The sequence below is a fragment of the Penaeus vannamei genome, chromosome 17 (assembly GCF_042767895.1).
Source record: "Penaeus vannamei isolate JL-2024 chromosome 17, ASM4276789v1, whole genome shotgun sequence".
In the NCBI taxonomy this organism is placed as follows: Eukaryota; Metazoa; Arthropoda; class Malacostraca; order Decapoda; family Penaeidae; genus Penaeus; species Penaeus vannamei.
This window is the reverse complement of record NC_091565.1, coordinates 1,929,974-1,949,973: the sequence shown is the minus strand read 5'-3', so window position 1 is coordinate 1,949,973 and position 20,000 is coordinate 1,929,974. Positions and strand designations below refer to the sequence as shown.

The 20,000-nt window shown below is 36.2% G+C and overlaps 4 protein-coding genes across 10 annotated transcripts in view; 2 read left to right on the top strand and 2 right to left on the bottom strand.

Moving 5' to 3' along the window:
- Window positions 1–1,463, top strand: part of LOC113812049 (F-box only protein 44) — a 9,905-nt gene extending 8,442 nt beyond the window's left edge. For all 6 annotated transcript variants that reach the window (XM_027363915.2, XM_027363916.2, XM_070131748.1 and 3 more), the window contains 2 exons: window positions 247–379; window positions 805–1,463. In XM_027363915.2, coding sequence (XP_027219716.2) covers window positions 247–379; window positions 805–939 — 268 coding nt within the window. In that variant the 3' untranslated portion in view covers window positions 940–1,463. The remainder of the gene's footprint in view (window positions 1–246; window positions 380–804) is intronic.
- Window positions 1,464–3,300: 1,837 nt separating this feature from the next.
- c12.1 (spliceosome-associated protein CWC15) lies at window positions 3,301–8,807 on the bottom strand. Its single transcript, XM_027363913.2, has 2 exons — window positions 8,680–8,807; window positions 3,301–4,613 (listed from the first exon to the last, which is right to left on the bottom strand). Exon 2 carries the CDS (start codon window positions 4,595–4,597, stop codon window positions 3,869–3,871), a length of 729 nt encoding a protein of 242 aa, XP_027219714.1. The 5' UTR covers window positions 4,598–4,613; window positions 8,680–8,807; the 3' UTR covers window positions 3,301–3,868.
- Window positions 8,808–9,398: 591 nt separating this feature from the next.
- On the top strand, window positions 9,399–17,776 carry LOC113812047 (FIGNL1-interacting regulator of recombination and mitosis). Of its 2 annotated transcripts, none has more exons than XM_070131747.1 (17): window positions 9,399–9,443; window positions 9,848–9,972; window positions 10,340–10,549; window positions 10,923–11,065; window positions 11,383–11,531; window positions 12,143–12,360; window positions 12,670–12,815; window positions 13,015–13,141; window positions 13,704–13,866; window positions 14,403–14,631; window positions 14,758–14,927; window positions 15,502–15,665; window positions 15,894–16,006; window positions 16,118–16,226; window positions 16,381–16,525; window positions 16,772–16,869; window positions 17,161–17,776. In XM_070131747.1, exons 2-17 carry the CDS (start codon window positions 9,853–9,855, stop codon window positions 17,608–17,610), a joined length of 2,754 nt encoding a protein of 917 aa, XP_069987848.1. In that variant the 5' UTR covers window positions 9,399–9,443; window positions 9,848–9,852; the 3' UTR covers window positions 17,611–17,776. The 2 variants fall into 2 exon arrangements, with proteins under 2 accessions (XP_069987848.1, XP_027219712.2); XM_027363911.2 differs by having other exon boundaries at window positions 9,416–9,438.
- A 690-nt stretch (window positions 17,777–18,466) lies between these two features.
- The window catches only part of LOC113812032 (serine-rich adhesin for platelets), a 12,387-nt gene continuing 10,853 nt past the window's right edge, over window positions 18,467–20,000 (bottom strand). Inside the window, exons 7-8 of the mRNA XM_070131746.1 lie at window positions 19,748–20,000; window positions 18,467–19,473 (exon numbers count right to left, since the gene is read on the bottom strand). The exon at window positions 19,748–20,000 is cut by the window's right edge and continues 1,527 nt beyond it. Of these exons, the coding sequence (XP_069987847.1) occupies window positions 18,612–19,473; window positions 19,748–20,000 (1,115 nt within the window). The 3' untranslated portion in view covers window positions 18,467–18,611. The remainder of the gene's footprint in view (window positions 19,474–19,747) is intronic.

The window sequence follows — 20,000 nt, the reverse complement described above, 5'->3', positions numbered from 1 at the left end:
ATATCTATATATATGTATATGTATATATCTATATATATGGATATGTATATATCTATATATATGGATATGTATATATCTATATATATGTATATATCTATATATATGTATATATCTATATCTATCTATCTATATCTATCTATCTATCTATATATATATATATTGAGAAGTGTATTGCTTTCACTACGAATTTCTTCCTCATTTTCAATCTGATTAGAAGATCTTTAACGCTCTTGTCTACCCGTTTAGGGTGAGTGCAAGGTGGGACTGTCGATCAGAAAGCGAGCTCGTGATTGCGCTGTGTGGCGCACAAGAGACAAAGCGTGTCAAATTGACCTGGAGTTCTGATGATGAAGATGTTGTGGGAAGTAAGTGGTATAAGGTAAGATGTGCAGTCGGCCATTTTTGGCCCTAGGTTTTTGTGAGTTTGAGGCTGGTGTGACTTGAAAATATAACTGAAGCATTGCAAAATTTTGTTTTTTGTTCCATGCATAAGTGCATAAGAGGAAAGATAAGAGAATTAGTTAAAAAAATATATATATATATATAAGAAATAAATAAATAAAAAATCAAATAATAAATAATAATTATTATAATTATAATAATTATAATAATTATATATATATATATATATATATATATATATATATATATATATATATATATATATATATGTAATAATTATATATATATATATATATTATTAAAAGGAAAAACACAGAAAATCATCAGATTTAGAAAATTTAGAAGCAAGAGTTTTTAGTTTGTTATAGACCCTATAAAAACCTTTTTTCATTTCCCTCACAGATGGAGACAACAATTACAGACTACCCAGCAGGACTCTCAGAGATTACTTACTCAAGTTTTGGGAAGGACCTGCAGTACTGGGCTGGATTTTATGGGTCAAAAACCACAGGATCCACATTGATGTTGGTTTTCTAACGAGTGATATAAAGTTGGAATACTACCCTATCATGAAGGGGCCAGAATTTTCTGCGACGTAATTTTTATGCAACAATCTAGCCTTCCTGGCAGGGTCTGTGCTGTGTACAGTCGGCCCACACACTCACTAGAGCAAATCGTGTATAGGTTTCATACATCATTACGTCATGGCAACTGTAGCTGTACCCGTCACTAAGAGATTAAAGCTTGTTTTTACCTAAAGAATTTAATCATCTCATTCTCTCACTTTATTTCTTTGTCATATGCCTCTTTCCTTTTTTTTTTTAAATTTTCCTTGTCTGTTCTCTTACAGTAATGCATTTAGGACTATTAATAATCACTGAAAAAAGCGTAACAAGTATTTGTATATTTGTTATACTATGTAGGACTATACCATATATTTTGTTTGAAGGAAAAAAGATCTATATACATAAATATCTTTGGAATTATAACAGTAACTTATAAGCTTCTCAGAAACACTAGCATGTGAAATGTGATATATTAAAGTAGTCATAATGAAAAAATTGTTTCTTTATCCCTCTGCCTTTGACAATTTGGAGGTATAGAATATATTTTGGTGCAATTGTTTATATAGACTGATCCCTCCCAATACCTTGCTGCTTCTTGTCAATCGAGGCTTTAGGGGACGGAGACAGGCCCAATGTAGATCAACCCTACCTTGGGCCTCAGCCTTCGTCTCAACTAACTTTGCTTAGTCTTTTTTTCTCTCCTTTCCTCTTCTGTACCTTCTTCATCCCCTATCCCATTCCTAAGGTGAGAGAGACATGCTGAAAGGATGAAAGGCTGGCTTTGTGTCAGTCATAAATGGCCTCCAGGGGTTACGGTCGCAGTACTTCCTTGGTTAATTGCCTAGCCCTTAACCCATTTGGGGGCCCTGAGAGGTACACTGTTTCTTTTCCCCATTTTATTCAGGCTCACCATGGGCAATAATGAAGATTCTTTACCCTTAATGAGGGCATTAACACTTGCCACTTCATCAACTAGCTAATCTAAATTTGATTTTGATGTTTTTCTCACCCCTGCCCCTCCTTTGACCACAACTCATACCACTGATAGTAATAGCCCCTCTTCAAAGCTTATTGACAACCAAAACACCCACCCAGGTTATTGCTCAACCTCCAGAAAGCATTCCTTCCTCTCTCCCAACACTCTCCTCTCCATCTACTCTTCAATGTCTACACCCTCTTCCCTTATTACTACTCTTCATCTTTATTGTGCTCCCCCCCCCCCCCACAGAACTACTCCACTCTATACCATCCCATCTTCCTCTCACACTCATCCTTCTACTGCCCCTACCTCTGCAAACCTTTTAATTACTCTCTTTGGCCCAGCCAAGTGTGATCAGTTCTTTGTGATCAACCCCCACCCCCACAGCCCCCTATTCTGAGAATACCCTTCTCTTTCCAGTGTCTCCAAAAACAAATAGGCAAGGTTACCTTTCGCAGTCCCTCCAATCGTTCAAGTTACATCTGAATCCCAAGCTCATGCACTATCTAGTCTACCTGACCTCACTGGCAAACCCATTCCTACCGAACCTCACCTCTCTCTTGATACTTGTACTGGAACTGTTTTTATCTCCCCAAATGCTTGTCCCATCTACAACAAGGACTGGTCAGACTGTGAAAGTGACCTACTTACCTACTTTGCTGATTATGGTGCAGTGAAAGTAGTGTAACACTATTCCTCTCAGTGGCCAGCGTAAGTCCCATTGTCAATATTACCAAGATTAGCTTCCGTAGACATAACCTCCCCCATTTAATTTATATTGGTGGATTGTCCCACCATGTCAGAAAATATCAGAAATCTTGGCATTTTGGCCATCCAGCCAAACACTGTTGCTCTACAGACCACTGCCATCTATGTGCCCAACCTGGTCATAACTGTTCAAATCTCCCAGCCTATAAGTTCAAATGTGAGGTAGCAGTTCTCAGATTCAAACTAGGCTTCCCTCTACATGAGGCACGAGAGGCACGAAGATGAAGGGAATGAATAAAATATGGAAGAGGAAATTAGAAAAAAAAGACCTGCAAAATTAGTTGAGGTAAGGGCTCAAGTCTAAGGTAGATGCAATCCTTACATTGGGCTCCCGTCTCTAGCTCCTAAGCCTCCCAGTGACAACAACGAGGGAGCCATTGTTAAATCTACTTCTATTGTTTACTAACAGAGGGAAATTCCCTTACTCCCTCACTTTTTCTTTCATTTTCATTACTTAGCTTCAGAAGTATGTATCTCTAATATTACAAATAAATGGGCAGCTTATGTAATACATAACCCAGTCATTCTATTTACATTATACATTTTTTCCATAGATGCTGTATGGGGAAGAAGAAAAATACAGGGCACAAGTAGCTTTATCTTCTAAGCCGCAGACATAAATAATCCCACAGTATATAATTTTTATTGAAATATATTGAAAGTATTTTTGTACATTTTGTTTCTGATAATGTAGACACTTTTCATTGATTATTCATCAGTACTGCAATAGAAATGTACACTGGAATTCACCCATTCAGCTTTCACACTAATACAACAATGAGGTTTATAAACTACCATCAAACTTTCTTGTCTTTCTCTTCAGAACCAATTGTTTGTGAATCAACAAGTCCTAAAGTTATGGTATCAGTAAATTTTATTCTAATGGGTAATCTTCAAGCACAGAATTTACATTTATCCATCTGCACATTCTTACTACTTCAAAAAATGTTAGAATCTTTCTATTTCTTAATACTAGATAAAAAACATTTTTTATTCACCTTAATAGTACAAAATGACAAAAGAGGTAAGGTGTTATGAAACTATTAAAATTAAAAAGGAATAGGCAGAGTTATGTTGAGCTACTCTAAACATACAAACACAGATTTCATTTTAAGGTTGGAGAGGGAAGGAGGTAGGTAGGAGGGAGGGAAGATTACTTGACATACTTTTCCATAAATCTTTTGTGGAATTCAGAACGCAGAGAGTCGTTAATGAAGGTCTTCTCACTTTTATCTGGCTCTGATGCAGCACAGTTCTTGAATACAACATCATCGTCCCACCTGCGCTTGACTTTCATATCAGACTTCGGTGCTGCGGCAAGATTGAGTAGAGGATTTCCTGAGATGATGTTTTCCATGCGGATGCGCTCCTCCTGCTCCTGGCGTTCTCGTTGCTTCTTGGCCTCTTCCTCAGCACGCTCTCGTCTGATGCGCTCCAGCTCAGCAAACAGCACAGCCTCATCATCAGAGTCGTCAGAGTCAGATGCCTCGTCATCATCATCTTGGGGGTCATCAGCATCCAGATTGGCAGGTGCAATCTGGTCTAGCCTGGGTTTCTTGGAGGACGAGGAGGAAGATGAGGAAGATGATGAGGATGATGGAGCACCTGAGTCCCTCTGATTACTGCTGCTGCTGCTGCTGCTTCCACTGCTGCTGCTGGTGCGCTTGTCCCTGGCGGCACGTTCACGGTCCTCCAACTCACGGCGGAAGTCACGGCTGCGGAGCTCATCAGTGGTGGACTGGCCATGATCACGATACTTGAGTCTCGTATGTGATGGCAGATCTCTGGCTGAATACTGCTTCGACAGAGCACTCAAGTCCCTTTCCCCACGCCCCATGCCACCTTTCGCAGGCTCGAAGGTTGGGCGTGCAGCTGTAGTCATGGTGACGGCTTAAGTCCTGAGAAGGAATAATTGGGTATTTAAAAAAAAGAATTATTCATAAAAGCTTCCTGACCAATATATTTCTATATTTCCCTAACTTATATAAAGAGGTGACTACAACTGAGAGGTACTCATATGTAATAGAATTAGTCAAATCTTTGTTCACCACAAGATAATAAATGCAAGAGTGCATTTGAAAACTTCTTATCACCAGCATATACTAGGTATACTGTGCAGAGATAGGCTAAGGCAGTGTATCTCACAGTGGCAAAGATCTAAGTGGGGTAGCCAGAACTAAGACACGGTATCTTTTGCTGCAATAGATCACTGTGTATGAAGTACCATGATAATCACAGATTACAATAAAACATACAATGCCAGAATCAAAATGGTTAATGGTTAATGGCTACAAAGTAAAATACATGTGCTAGACATCAAAGGTCCTTTATAGCACTAGAGGAGGAACATGAATAAGAAAGGAATGGAAGTCAGCAGTCACTTTATGTGTAGAGGGAAAGGGAGCAGAGAGAAAGAGAGAAGATGGATGAGGAATTGGTATGTCATTTTGGGTCATGATTAGAAAGTTTTAACCCAATGTCGACAGGAACATGGTGCGTTCCCTTTGGCAATGCTTGGTTAAATGTTTCTGCACATAGATGGCTCTGCCAATGCTTAGTCATAAAGGAGTCAATTAGTAGATCTTGCAACCTCACTTTTTCTTGAAAAAATGTGAAAATGCTCTTTATTACTTATGCTATCAATATTGACACAGTTATTTTTGTTATAAACATTATAATTACTATAATGTTACTGACATTACTAACAGCAGTATTAAATATTAGAAAGTATTATCAAAAATCAAGGAAAAGGGTAAACAGGCGAGACAGGTCACTTCGTAAACAAATATCAATACTTTCACTTATGTGTTTTGTGATGGAAAACAACACAAGATTCATTCATATTACTGTGAATAATTGAAGCAAGGAATAATAACTGCAATGGGTAAATATTTGGAATATATACCTTTGCATTACTGATCATAACGAATTGGTATCGATAGATTCCTCCTACGCTCTACTTTCCAAATGAATAGGATTTAAGCCGCAGAACCCCCCACCTCAATACCCAAAATCTTGGCCCCAATAGCAGGGGAGGGCATGAATGGTACCAGGGAAATTGTATGGTAAATTATGAATAATATACAGAGAATTGGTAACTATACAGTGCCTCCTACAATCCCTAACCCCCCATCCTGGACAACAAAGAATCCACCATATACATACAGCAGGATAGACAGACTCTGCATCGAGTGCCCCCGCAAGTCGGTCATATGTTCAACCCTCCTGTGAATACATCGAGCAGTCTTTCTCCTCCATTGTGGAGTTTGGGGTTGCATCAGACAATTGACCAGTTTGTTAAAATTGTAAGAGGAATGACCCAATTCATATCTGTATATACAGACATGCACTTATTTCATATACACAGAAATAAATGTACCTGATATATATATATTTATCTATCTATATTGGTAGATAATCATGGCTAGACTGATAGATATGTGTTTATTTCTGTGTATATGCAAGTCCATATAATGAATATATACTGGGTTGGACCTCACACAATTTTAACAAACCGGCCAAATATAGTGACTGATTCTGTGTCAGACTGTAAAGCTTTTCAAATGCGCAGAGAACACTGGTTTTTTTTATGGAAAAAAAAAACAACAACATTTATTTGTAGAATTTTGTATTACCAAATATATTAAGTTAATATCCACATGTGTATCTTTCTTGTTCCTGTCCTTCTTTGTGCCCTCAATAGGCACAAGTAGAGATGGTGGAAACCCAAGAGACCACAAAGTTTAAAAATAATAATCTTCAACAAATAACCAAATCTGTTAAAAAATCAGACAATATGCAGTACGAGGTAGTGGCGGACGTGGGTATTAAAACCTATATGAAATGATAGAACAATACAAACCAAGATAATTTTTTTCTATAGCAATATTTGTGCAAATGCTTCCTAAAGGTGCTATACGTAAAAGAACAGAGGTGAGAGCCCAATTTTAGCTAAGTTGTTCATCTTGATTACATCTCAAGAGTAAATACTGGACTGACTGCAGAACTCATTACTGCGATATGCCATGTAGTTCATGTGTAACTACACTCTTATCAAAATAATATTTTGTTAAGTATCAGTGTCTGCTGTTCCCCATTCATGGTTTCAACAGCCTTAATTAATGTGTTTTAAGATTTGTTTATACATATTTGTACCAGAATTGGTCTGAAGAACCTTCTGTGTATGTGCATATGTGCAACTCCAGGCGCCAGTTTTGACATGAAGATTCCCAGCCATTCTGTAACAGAAGGCTGGCGGAATTTTTTTTGTTTTCGGTGTTGTGTCGATTCTGGGTTATTCTTAAGACTATACAGTGGCAACAAAGAAGAAACAGACCTTACTAACCATTGAAGTTTGATACCTAAGCCTATTAAGTACCCAAAATGCTGAAAAAATTATTTGAAACAAAGCAATCCGTACATCAGAGAGAAGCGAAGAAAAGTTTAGTGTTTCGAGATATAAAGGTATCTGATTTATTGTTCACATTATGGATGTAGCTGTCTTCCCATACATACTGAGATGAGGAAAATATGTTCAAGAGGGTGTTGGGGGCAGAGCCCCTTCATCAAACCTCCCATCGGGAAGTACACGAAGGGCATACCTAGTCATGGGAACTTAGATTCTTAGGTGGGGTTAGATTATGGGTCAGGACGTTTTTGGGGGGTTTAAAAGTTGTGAATTCCCATAGAATTTACCAAAAAATGGGTTGGACTCCTGTAGAGTTTTTAAATTTTGGTGTGTTGGTCTGTAGACTTTCAAAGATGGTGGGCATATCTATAGAGTTTCATTAGCCAATTTGAAACATTTCTTGCCCTAGTTTTTCACATTTTTGTTCTCTATTCTTCTTATCTTAGCCTGTTTTACCCCACAATCTCCCTGATATGCTTCATGCCCTCCCCTGCTATCAGGACTAACAAATCAAGATTGTTGATGGAAATGGTACTCAGGTTTCAAAGATTCATTTGCACAAGAATCAATACTTAGAATCGTTTAAATCTGTGGATTTTCTGCAGATAAATATCAAAATTGTTTCAAAAGCTGCAGAAAAAAACAAGGCAGAAATTGTTGTGCGGAGAACATATCCCCGCATAGACCAAACTTCATAATCTGGACTCTGTGTAAATCATTCATATATTAATCCAGTAATATATGTATGAGCCCCCATCAACCCTCCCCTCAGTCAGTGCACCTAGTCATGGCAACTTAAATTGTTAGATTAGTATAGAAAAGGTATGAATGAGACTGGATATCTTCACAATACAAGAGATGTATTGACCGGTTTTGATTACGTCCATCAGAAACACATGTATTTCTTACGAAGACGTAATCAAAACCGGTCAAATAAAATCTCTTGTATTGTGAAGATATCCAGTTTCATTCATACCTTTTCTACATTTGTCAACATGGATACGGTTCATTTGTTAGATTAGGTTGGTTTAATGGTCAGTATGTCTTTGGGGGGGTTTGGAACAGAGCAGAGACCGAGAATTCCACACTGCACACACATGATGTCAAGAGTTTGCCAATTCTGGTATGGAAAAGAAATTCTGGCAATTTACAATGGAAACGAACACCAAAATCAACCGAACGAAAACAATAGAAATCAATCAAATCTAGTTTCGTCCCGAGAAGCGTTCGTGACGTCTTTTTTATTTTCCAAATTTACCTAATGGCCTTACAACACAAGACTGTTGTGCAAACCCCCCCAAAATACCCAAACTTTAACAAATATCTCAAATATGTTGATTCGCTATAAATAACCACACCATAACCATATTACTTTCGATATATCTGTTCCGAAAATAATGAAAGATGATGAAATCAGACCAAATAGAGACAATCCAGTGTATCGCCACGTAAATTACCACATTAAAATCAACCTAGCCAACGTTTTACGTAATATTGCATACATATCTAATAACAATGAATCCTGGCGAGTTAGTAAATGCCATTTTCTCAATTACCTGCGCTCTGGAAGTTCCTTTTCAAATAAAAATTTAGAGAGAGGTTTAGACTCTGTCGTCCTGTTATTGTTTACTACTGAGGGGTAACGAATCTATTTCCTGTTATCATAACTGGCTTCGTCCGGAAAATCTGTTTGATGATATATTTACTTTTGATACTAATTTTTTTTACTTTTTTATATTATCACCTTTTAAATGATTCTGGCAAAATATCTTGCTTAATTAAAATGCGTTCGTTATAGTTTCATGTTCCTGTTATCATAACTGGCTTCGTCCGGAAAATCTGTTTGATGATATATTTACTTTTGATACTAAAAAATTTTACTTTTTTATATCATCACCTTTTAAATGATTCTGGCAAAATATCTTGCTTAAATAAAATGCGTTCGTTATAGTTCCATACTTTCGTAAAATGTTCCTGCATTCCTATATTCAATTTAAAAGGCTAATATATTTTGAAATATTTTTTTCTTTGTTTTGAAAAAATATTGACTTTTATCTAGCGCCAGTGAAATAATAGTTGTAGAATACTGACATTTTACGTCATGAAAGTCAAATGGACATCTTACTAGACTTTAATTCTACACTATAAATATAAAGAAAATCCTGTTTTAACAGCTCAACTATAAATGACTACAAAATGTTATGATATATGAATATAGATTTAAGGTGTATTTTTAATAATTCTTATCTTTCATTTGACTTTTGTTTACATAATACCGCGGGAAGTGTTTAAGGCAAAATTACAATTGAACTCCGGTACAGTATGTTATTTTTCCTTCTTTTGCTTATAAGAACCTCTACAATACCGTAATTATTTATTATTATAATGCATTTCATAGGTTTAGGGGAATATAATTAAATGTCGTCATATATAACATGCATAAAGTATGGAAATATGTCGATTTAGCGAAGTCGAGTATGAATTTTTACGAAAGCTGTAACTCACTCTTTTTACTCGTTTTTACCTCTTTTTTTTAAGTAGCAGATTGGGGATAATCCCTATTTCAAATCACCACTGTCATATACAATCAGATAATCGCTTATATCCCGAATATTATGCTACTTAGATACACCTATATTTCGCCATCACTTTGAAACTTTTTGAATGAAGAGGAAACTAATATTGCACATTTCTCCAAAATCTTCAAGTCTGTTTCCTTTTCAGACACAATGGGGTCTCAGAAGTCCCCGTTGAACGAGGAGAACCTGATGAACATATTAGCTGATGCAGCACACTGGACTGAGGAACAGACGGTCGAAAAGCTTCATGGAACTCTGCCTGTCGTTATAATATCCTTTTTTGCATACTAAGCGGAAGGTTTTGTGGTATTTAGTATGTGTTGTATCGGGCTTGGTGCAGGGAGATGATGGAATGATATACCTGTCCGTGGTGTGTTTTTTTTTCCTTCTTTTTCTTTTGGAAATTGGGAAATTTGCTTTCCTGCCAGTATTCATATTCCAAGTCATTTATGCCTCTTCTTTTCTCATCTAATTTTCATTTCTCTTTTTATCTGCCTCTCACACGTCTCACCTCCTTTCTGTCCTTCTTTCACCCACCTTCTTCCCCAACCTTTTGCCTATTTCTCATCCTCCTCTTCTATATACTCCCATTCTCTACCTCATAACCATCCTGGGAAAAAAGCCTTAACTCCCCCACGACTTCCTGCAAAAGAGCCCACCAGCTGAGGAAGGGGTGCAGGTGGCCAGGTTCGTCCTAGGGTCCTTCCTTCCACACCTCCAAATCGAAGAGTCCTTCTCCCTCCTCGATGCCACTCTGCCAGCCCTCGGGTCATTCTTTGACGCCTTTGTGCAGGAGTGTGAACAGGGGGCAAAGGATAGCGAAGATTTGCCCAGCAGACTCCTCCAGGTATATTTTATTCATTTATCATCTCTCATGATTTAATAAGTGACGGAAGTGAATGAAATGCCGGTGCTAGAAATCTTTTCTTCCAGATAATACTTCAGCTCTTATTTAACTCACTGGGAAATTGGATGGCCACATATAATAAAACTTTGCCTTGGTAAATGTTTAGATGTCAGAGCACCTGTCACTGGCTTCAGATTAGGCTGTGCAGTTTTCCAGTAAAAGCTCAAATGTTTTTGCAAAGTAGAACAATTTATCAAATATAATTTCTAGTAGATTTTGACAGAACCCAATTAAGTTACAATAAGAAAGTTTTTGAAAGCTGTCTGGGAGTCTATTAAACATCTAGACTACTACCCTTGCCCTTTTTTTCTAGCAATGTGTCCTGATCACAGAGAGTTGTGAATTGATGGTACAGTTCCTGATGCAAGCAGAGAATGTCCTTGTGAAGAATGTGAACAACCTTCCCAAAGTTGTGTTGCATGTGATAAATGGTTCTCTGAAGCACTGCAGAGACAGGTTGGTATAGTGTTATTTTTTGATGATATAGATATTTAAGATATGTTTGAGTGATCGTGTGTATGTGTGTGTGTGTGTGTGTTTCCATGTGTGTTTGTATGTGTGTCCATGTGTGTGTGTCCGTGTGTGTGTTTTGGTGTTAGTGTTGTTCAAGCAGAGGAAGTAAAGGCAAAAGAAACTTTATAGATAGTTATCATCTTCATTAATATTTTAGTAATCGTCATCATTATTGTTAATATTATTAGTATAATCATCATTATTATTTTTATTATCTTCGATGCTTCTAACATTTTATCTCACTGTAATTTTCATGTCAGTGGGACCATCTATGGGGACCAACAAGAGCGAGTAAGTGAGCCGCTGAATCTACTCTTTCGCCAGACTGTGGACCTCTCAACTCATTTCTCAGGATTATTACCCAAGCTCGTATTTGATACTTACGATGATATAAATATATTGATTGATGGTTAGTTATCCTTTTGGAACATATTCAGCTTTTTAACACTTTTCCAGATAATTTGTCTTTTTTTTTCATATTGATATCTACCTCTCCCTCCTCTTTCTCTCTTTCAGCTTCTGACTCCTTCTCCTCTTCCTCTTTTTCTTCCTCTTCTTTTCTCTTTCCCCTCCTCTTCCTCCTTTTCTTCCTCTTCCTCTTTTTCTTGTTCTTCCCCTCATCGTTCTCTTTTTCTTCCCCTTCCCCTTCCCCTTCCCCTTCCTCTTCCTCTTCCTCTTCCTCTTTTTCTTCCCTCTCCTCTTCCTCTTTTTCTTCCTTGACCTCTGAAGGAAGAATTCCTGTAGAATAATACAGTCTGAAATTTTGGTGCCCTTCTGCCTGACCTGAATAATTCTTTGAATTCAATTATGTTTTGATTTGTCATTGTCAGATTTGATCATTTGACAATATCTTACATCTAAATAGTTATAAAAGGGAGCCGTTTGATGTAGAGTGTTCCCAAGCATCTGTGAGTAATATATATGTATATATATATATATATATATATATATATATATATATATATATATATATATATATATATATATATATATATATATATCATATGTGCTTTCTTCCAGTCTGTGAACAGCTACCAGTGACAGCATCATGCATGTCACAGTTGTCGGAAGTTCGTGCCTGTGTGGTGGTTTGGCGAGCATATGTCTCTTTCATCCAGCATTATCATACGCATCTCATAACAGAACTGGATATCTCCCTGCCAATTGCTTCTCTAATAAAGGAGATTTCTGATGGTTTGCTCATGATGACAGGATTTTCAGTCCAGAATAAAAAAATGGTGAGTGTGGGAAGTAGTTGTGTTTAGCTTTGTTGTATGTGTTCTTGTATATTATATTTAGTAATAAGAATGACAAAAATCAACAGAAATAACATTATTTAAAAAAAAACACTGTCTAGATAAATTGAAAGACTTAAAACATATTAGTTCCCTTCATAGTATTTCATACTCCTTTTAATTCTTTCACTTTAGTTACAGAGAATGAGATGCATTATACTTTACATTTCCAGTAATAATTGGTAATATTTTTCATTAAGCTAATTATCCAGATAAACTCCATCTTGAAATTAACTGTGATTAACTTGACAGAATGACCAGGATCTTAAAATTACTCAGCGTATCATCAAGATGACAAGTTTTTGTATGAAGATTGTCATTTCACTATGTGAGAAATTTAAGGGATATCTACACCTAGCTCATCGAGATCTGGGGAAACTGCTGGTATTGTTATATAGGTAGAATTATATGATTTTTGTGGTTTTGTAAGTATATTGACATATTGTAATATATGCGTCAATGTTTTTCACTGATGAGTAATGGACTCACATTTTATTAATCTGTGTTACAGTACATACAGTCTTTTGACACTATATCCAGGTTTTAGCACTTATGCCTGTTGCATTAAGAAAATGATCAAATGCCATTTTGAAACAGGTTCTTTCCTGAAAATCTCATCCTACAAAAGTTTCCCGATGGGGTAAAGACTGACATGGAGAGGCAGGTAGCCATTGGGGTTGAGCCCCTCTTGTCACACCTCAGGGATGATGTGGACTTTGTAAAGGTAAGGATGTTGAAGACTGATGTTCCTGTATTGTTTTCCCACACTTACTCATGTTCCTTGGTTCCCCCCCCCCCTTTTTCTTTTTTCTTTTTTTCTTTTTCTTTTCTTTTCTTTTCTGTTCTTCTTCTTCTTCTCTTCTTTTTTATCTTCCTCTTCCCTCTCTCATATTTTCTCCAGACTTACTTTGCAATACATCTACTATACTTTTAGTGGATCACTGCAATTTATAGTACTGAAATAGAGTGTACAGTGCTTCAAATTGGGATAGGGGTCATGAGTGGGGACCATTTAATTATGGCTCAGTTGGGTTTCCACGGCTTAACAGACTCTTAGATCATGCAGGCAAGACTTCCCCCTTTTAGTCTTTATAAGAAGGGTAGATTGTCATTGCTTGAAACTGGTATGAAGGTTCAGTGATTCAATACAGAGGGTTATGAAAAAGCCCATATTTTTAAGAATATAGGTCTGCTTACAAAGATGCATTTTTTTTTTCTTCGTCTTCTTTCTTTCCTTCTTCACTGTTCTTTTAATTAACTTAATTAAAAACGTCAACTGTTTCCAGGTTGTAATAGACTTGGGAGATGAAGAAACTGAGAAGACAGAGGAAATAGGTGATTGGGGAAGTTATCTCCTGTTGCTGATTGCTCTGAGCTTCCCACTCTCGCCTGCTATTACACTCCACTTCGAAGCTCTCATTGACAGGACATTCCAGGCAATTCAGAAGAGTATGTCACATAAAAGGGCTGGCTGACCTTTTCCCTACCATGTGTCATTTTGAGGCCAGATGTGCCACAGAATTCTTGTCCCTCTCCCTCTCTCCCTTGTAGCAATGTCTTTGTATTCATAATTAGCATCTTTACTAGATATAGTTATTAAGTATAAAAATAGTATCTGACAAAATGTGTAAACCAGTAATGTGACTTTTTGGTCTGTTCTGATTTTGCCCGTTCATTGATTTTTAGACCTTATTGCCCAAACTTTGTCACTTGTGATCATCCTAATGGTAGATTTTATTTGGAATTTTAGTTAGTCATTCCACATGTTTAGTAATTTTTTCTACCCTGTGGAAACAGGGTTTTACCAGCTGTTTTTTTTTCCATTTCTTCATTACAAAGTTTTGTTTCACTTTTATTCTCATTCAGTACACATATAAAACTCTGAACCATCCTTTATAAGCTGAGTAGCCTTATAGGTCTATTTTTAATATTGAGTAGAAATATTTAGTAAAGTTGAACCTTCCATAATTCCTTTTAACTTTCAGGTCATGCTTCACTTTCATACCCATGTAAGGTAGCAGGTGTAATGTGCGGAGGAAAACCCCAGACCAACGTGACACTTTATGAACATGTCCTAACACGCCTATGTTCAACGGTGGCTGTTTTAGAGTCTGAGAGTTTCGAAGCCTTGGAACAGCTCCTTATAAAATGGCTGTTGTGTGGACAAACGTGGCCCGCACTAATGGCTGCTGATATGTGGTGTTTCGTGGCCAGGTGGGAGGCGATAGCTTGATATTCATGTTCTTTCAAATTGAGAATTCTTAGAAATTTTGAAATTATTTAAGGAGGGTTATTTGATGATTCCTCTATTTTCAAAAAATAATTTTGATTTCCTTGTAGGTATGGAACAAGTGAGTTGTGTAAGCATCATTGCTTGGTACTCTCTGAAATTTTGCCTCGTGCTCCACTTCACTCACACCAGCAGTTGGTACTCACTTCACTTCTCAAAAGGCTTATTTCCAAGCTTTCTCCAGCTGATAAGGTTGATTTTCTCTCTCACTTATCATCAGGTAAACTTTGAGTACAATGTCTATGTATGAGTGACCTTGAATTTATAGTTTGCATTCGTAAAGATATATGAAACAGATTGAGTGGAACATAATAGGACTTTAAAAGTTGTTCTTAGAAATCAGTAAGTGAATTGTGCTGACTTAAGGTTGCTTTTAGCATCATATTTACCATACTTGACTGTAATTATGAATTCTTTTGTTAATCTATTGACAATGGGAGTTCAGTTATGTATAAAATGTCCACTGTTGGTTTATTTTTTGTTTATGCAAAAATGACTTCAAGGAGACAATTATTAGGCCTACCTGACTTAAATTTTGTTACTGTTATTGTCAATATTATAATGATAATACTGGTAATGGCAACAATAATGGCATTGGTAGCAGTAATAATAGTAATAGATTTTAAAAATTTCACACACAAAAAATCAAGGAGTGGAGTAAACTGGTGAGATCAGGTAAGCCCAGTAATTGATTCCTCTATGAATAAAGGTCTTGTGAAGCCATCTGTGTGTAAAAACCACAGTACTCAGGACATGTCTCTGACTAGTCAATTTCTTTGCCTTCCTTTTTCCAGGATCTATCGAGCGAGGGGATGAAGTTAGTCTTTCCTGTGCGGTGAAAGAGAACTGCATGGCAGACCAAACAAAGGATATTAGGAAGAATCTTCTCAATAGCTGCTCTCAGACCATCAAAGCAATAGTTTCAAAAAATGCATCAGAAGACAATGTTTTTGATCTTGTGAGTAGAACCGTGCTTAGTTGTTTTTTGTCATCATCATCATGGCTACAAAGTATTTACAGATTGATGATTTAGTAAAAAAAAAAAAAAAAAAAGTTTTTGTGAAAAACCTCAATTTACATAATTATGAGACATAAGTGAAAGGGAAAAGTGGAAATCAGTCCCATTATGTATTTATAAGTAACTCCTCTCTACAGCTCTTTATCAAGTCAGTATATATAATTGCAGTTGGTCAAGCTTGAACACATCTTCCCGAGCCTTGCCGACTTCCCTCTAACAGACGATGAGGATGCGGCTGCTTTTGCTGAATGCATACAGGATCTAGCACAACTGTGGGCCAGGTTATCAGAGCATCTATTCTTATTAGCAGTTTTTACTTGTGTTTGTTATACGTGACTGATTTTAGTGTGTTACGTATTGTAAATTCAGTCTTTAACTTACTGTATTTGCAGGTTTCCAGTGGAATATATTGGCTGTTCAGCTGTTGATTTGCTGGCTTCAGGCTTATTGATGACATCAAGCTCAGCTCTTAATCATTACTCTAATGATCAGCTTCTGCAGGTAAATCTTTTGTGTATTTATATCAGTAAGAAATTCAGAAATGTTTAGTTTTAGATGAGCATGTAAATATGTATGGGTATATTATATGTAGTATTATAAGACTGTTTTTGGTGATTTCTTTATTAATATTTTGTCTATTATTTTTATCTTTTAGATCATATCTTTCTGTAAAGAAAGTGCCAGTCAAGCTTCACCAGTGTTTGGGGTCTCGATTTGCTTGCTAGTGGCTGCAGCTGGACAGTGCAGTCTGTTAGCTACATCTTCTTCGGAAGTTGCAAATGTCTTAGAGTGCATCTCTGGTATGTAGTTTGATTCCTATTAATTCCTTGCTTGTGCAAACCCAGGTTAAATTTTGAACCACAAGTAACTTAGATAATCTTCAAATGCCAATAATTATCCAGGGTGATATAAGTCATAATTTCCTCGTTATTGTTTAATATTCTGTGTACAGGCCTTGTCTTGAAGAAATTTTACTTTATCATTTAGTTTAATAATAATAATTTTGAATTCAAGATATATGTATTTATTTTATTTATTTCCTATAGATGGGCTGCATAAAGTGTTGCAGAGCAAGAACCCATTTGTGTACCAGTGTGCTTTAGATGCTTTCGTTGCATTTGGTAAACATTCAGTGCATGAAAATGTAAGTATTAAAGTTATTAGAGAACATGATATATTCTTCCCATTAATGATTTTATAAGTAGTAAAAGAAAATTTAGTAGGGGCTGTCTACCTTTACGTTTAGCTTCTACATTATGTGTATATGTTTGGAAAGGGGGTTGCAAACCGGAAGTTGTTTTGTGTAGTTAAATATAATAATGTTAATATATTGATATTTTTATTACAGTTACTAATATTTTTATTATTATACTTTTATTTTATTTTTCTTTACTGTCATTATTCTGATTGCTGATTTCATCTTTTGCATTCCCAGGTATTGCCTTCATGTCTTCAAAAGTGTGAAGAGACTTTACAAGGAAAGGTTAAAAAATACTTGCAACAAGAAGTACACTCTTTATCCCCTGGCATGTCAGTGTGTAATCTACTACAACACCAAAATGTTATCTGTTGCACGGATAAAACAGCGCTCTCTCGTAAGAATTATATACCAATCGAAGAATCGTTAATGGCAGAGAACATCTCAGCGAGTTCGTTAATATCAGAAGGAAAGGATAATTTGCCACAGGACTTTAAATCTTCAAAGAGAAAAAGGGAAGATGAATCAGTTTATTCTAGTTTGTGCGATGCTAGATCTTTAATGGAAAGTCTTCAAGAAAGTAGAAATATTATTGGAAAGTTGAAGAATAGAAATGAAATTGAGAAAATTGACAGAGATGGTGTTATAATTTTGTTACAGGAAATGATTAGTGAACTTAGCTCCTGATTTTTTCTTTCTTTTGTTAAAACTTTAATATCAAATTTTATAACAGCAAAGAAATAGTTCTAGAATAGGTGGTATTAGTAATATATATTTAGATTTAATATTTATTTATAGGGCAACAAACTCTGTTTTTATTATTTTCTTGTGTAAAGACAATAAAAATTAACAATTATTACTTATATTGATTATGTACCTGCGTGTGTGACTAGAGTAATCTTTATGTACAAGGGCTTGTAAAATTCCCCAGATATTTTAGTCTCTTTCTCCATGTCCCTCTCTCCTCACTCTTAAAAAAGATGGTAAATAAATAAATTTTCAAAAATATAAACAAGAATAAAAAATATTCAGATAATTCTGTTCATGTTCTTTTCAAGAAATTCTGTATATTTAATGATAACTACCAATGTCATCCCAGAATACATGAAATTTACCTTATTTTAGATTAAGAATCTTGTTATTCATGTCTTGAACACACAATAAAAATGAAAAGTTGTGAGTCAGAGAACAGTTCCACATATGAGGAAAGCAAGTAAATTTGCATTTCGGTATTACATCTTTAACAGAACTGGCATTCAAGAAACTGAAATAGTAAGATTTTGTGTTAAATGTCTGATCAGTTTAATCAATTTTCTCATACCTGAGAAAGCTAATGAAAATGAAGAAAATACAGAAATTCATCTATATTTCATGAGAGAAAATACTTAAATCATAAAAGTCTCACTTATCAGACACCATAGCATAAAGTATTTACAATATTGTAATGGTTCTTTAACCTTTTATTTGACACAAAATGTAATAGAGAAACCTGATCAATTTTCTGCTGAAACATTGAAAGAACAAAAATGGTTAATGAATAAAATTATGATTAAAAGTTTTTATTAAATCTTTACCTATATCTCTTTAAACTTCTTCATTAAGAAAATAAAATCAACATATTAACAAAACAAATAAAAATATGCACTCTAACACATACCTACTTCCACAGAGCTCTAAAATAGAACTTTTTAATCACAAAATGTATTTTCTGATGATGATCTCTTCTCTGATTTCTCCATTTTTTTCATCATGCTCTCGGCCCAGTCCAGCCCAAACTTCTTCAGAACTTCTGTCATATCTGGCATAGAATAAACAGAATCAGATGAACCCTTACGCGACAGACTCTGTACCCCCGGTGAATGTCCTGACGTCTCGGTTTCTGTCAAATCATCTGCTGCTTTTCTAACAGAAGCTTGGTCCTCTCTTTGACTGCTGCTTTCATTTAGGTGGGGTAAAAATGCTGAAGTTGATGTCAAAGTGTTTTCTGGGCCAAGGGGTGTAAAGACCAAACTGCTAGTTGTGTGGTCAAAGGCACTGAGGTTCTCCTGCTCAGGCTCCCCTGGGAAACTTGACAGCTTCTCCTTCTGGTTGGAAGGGGGAAACATTGTAGAACCACTGTTAGTAAACCTCTTGCTATTCATCCGTTCAGCATCATAGGAATGTGAATTTGGTGCTGAAAATTGGAATGGGCTTTGAGAACCATGTCTACCACCTCTAGACCTCTGCATTGACTTAGAATCTAGCTGACTATTCCTGCTACTCTCACTCTCTTGGTCAGTTAGACTTGCAAGACCTTTTTGCCTTGGTTGCAGGTCATATGGTGAGACAGTATATTCTAAGTGGGAGGAGCCTGACCTTGCTTCCCTTCCACATCTTGGCCCTTGAACATGTCTCTGCATGAGGCTTCCCTCCTCGCGATTACCCTCTGGTGATGACTCATACTCTCTTGATGGAGTTTGGTAACTCACTGACTTGCTTTTGTTTATATAATCTGACATAAATGAACTATCCTCATAGATTATACTCAAGTCCTTCTTTAGCTGCGTTTCTCTGAAAAATGGGGAATATAAGAATATGGTCAAGGACAGGGTAGTATGAAAGTCAAAGCATGATAATCATTACATTCCATTATTGAGGTTAAATGTAAGCTCAAAACAATGGCAAACTGAGTCCTTGGTATTAGAGGTATAAAGCAAATATTGCACTAAAAAGATGAGCATCTGCAAAGTAGTTATAGCAAATCTTAAAATTTTAGGAAAATAATTTTCATGTCACACACAAAAAACACTTTACAATGTGATATTAAACATAAGAATCAACTCACCCAAATGTTACTTTTCTGGAATTTTTCTGATCGCTGCAGTGAGAAGTTTGGGAAGCTATAGGCTCTGTTGGGTCACCTGACTGTGGCATCCTACTTTCTGCTGTTTGACTCCCATACAACTCACTCCCATCTTTAACAACAGTGCTCTGTGCCTTCAGGATGTCTTGCTTCAGTTTCTGTAATGTGCTGAGCTTCTCTAGGATCTCCAGTTCTTTTTCATAATTTCTTGACTGAGTTCCAAAGGCATTGCCAG

Excerpts from the sequence above, each read along its gene's own strand:
- c12.1 (XM_027363913.2), bottom strand. The coding sequence starts at position 4,597 with ATGACTACAGCTGCACGCCCAACCTTCGAGCCTGCGAAAGGTGGCATG.
- LOC113812047 (XM_070131747.1), top strand. The coding sequence starts at position 9,853 with ATGGGGTCTCAGAAGTCCCCGTTGAACGAGGAGAACCTGATGAACATA. Across the intron at positions 11,066-11,382 it reads CTGAAGCACTGCAGAGACAG|TGGGACCATCTATGGGGACC; the intron begins GTTGGTATAGTG and ends TTTTCATGTCAG. Across the intron at positions 14,928-15,501 it reads TCTCTCTCACTTATCATCAG|GATCTATCGAGCGAGGGGAT; the intron begins GTAAACTTTGAG and ends TCCTTTTTCCAG.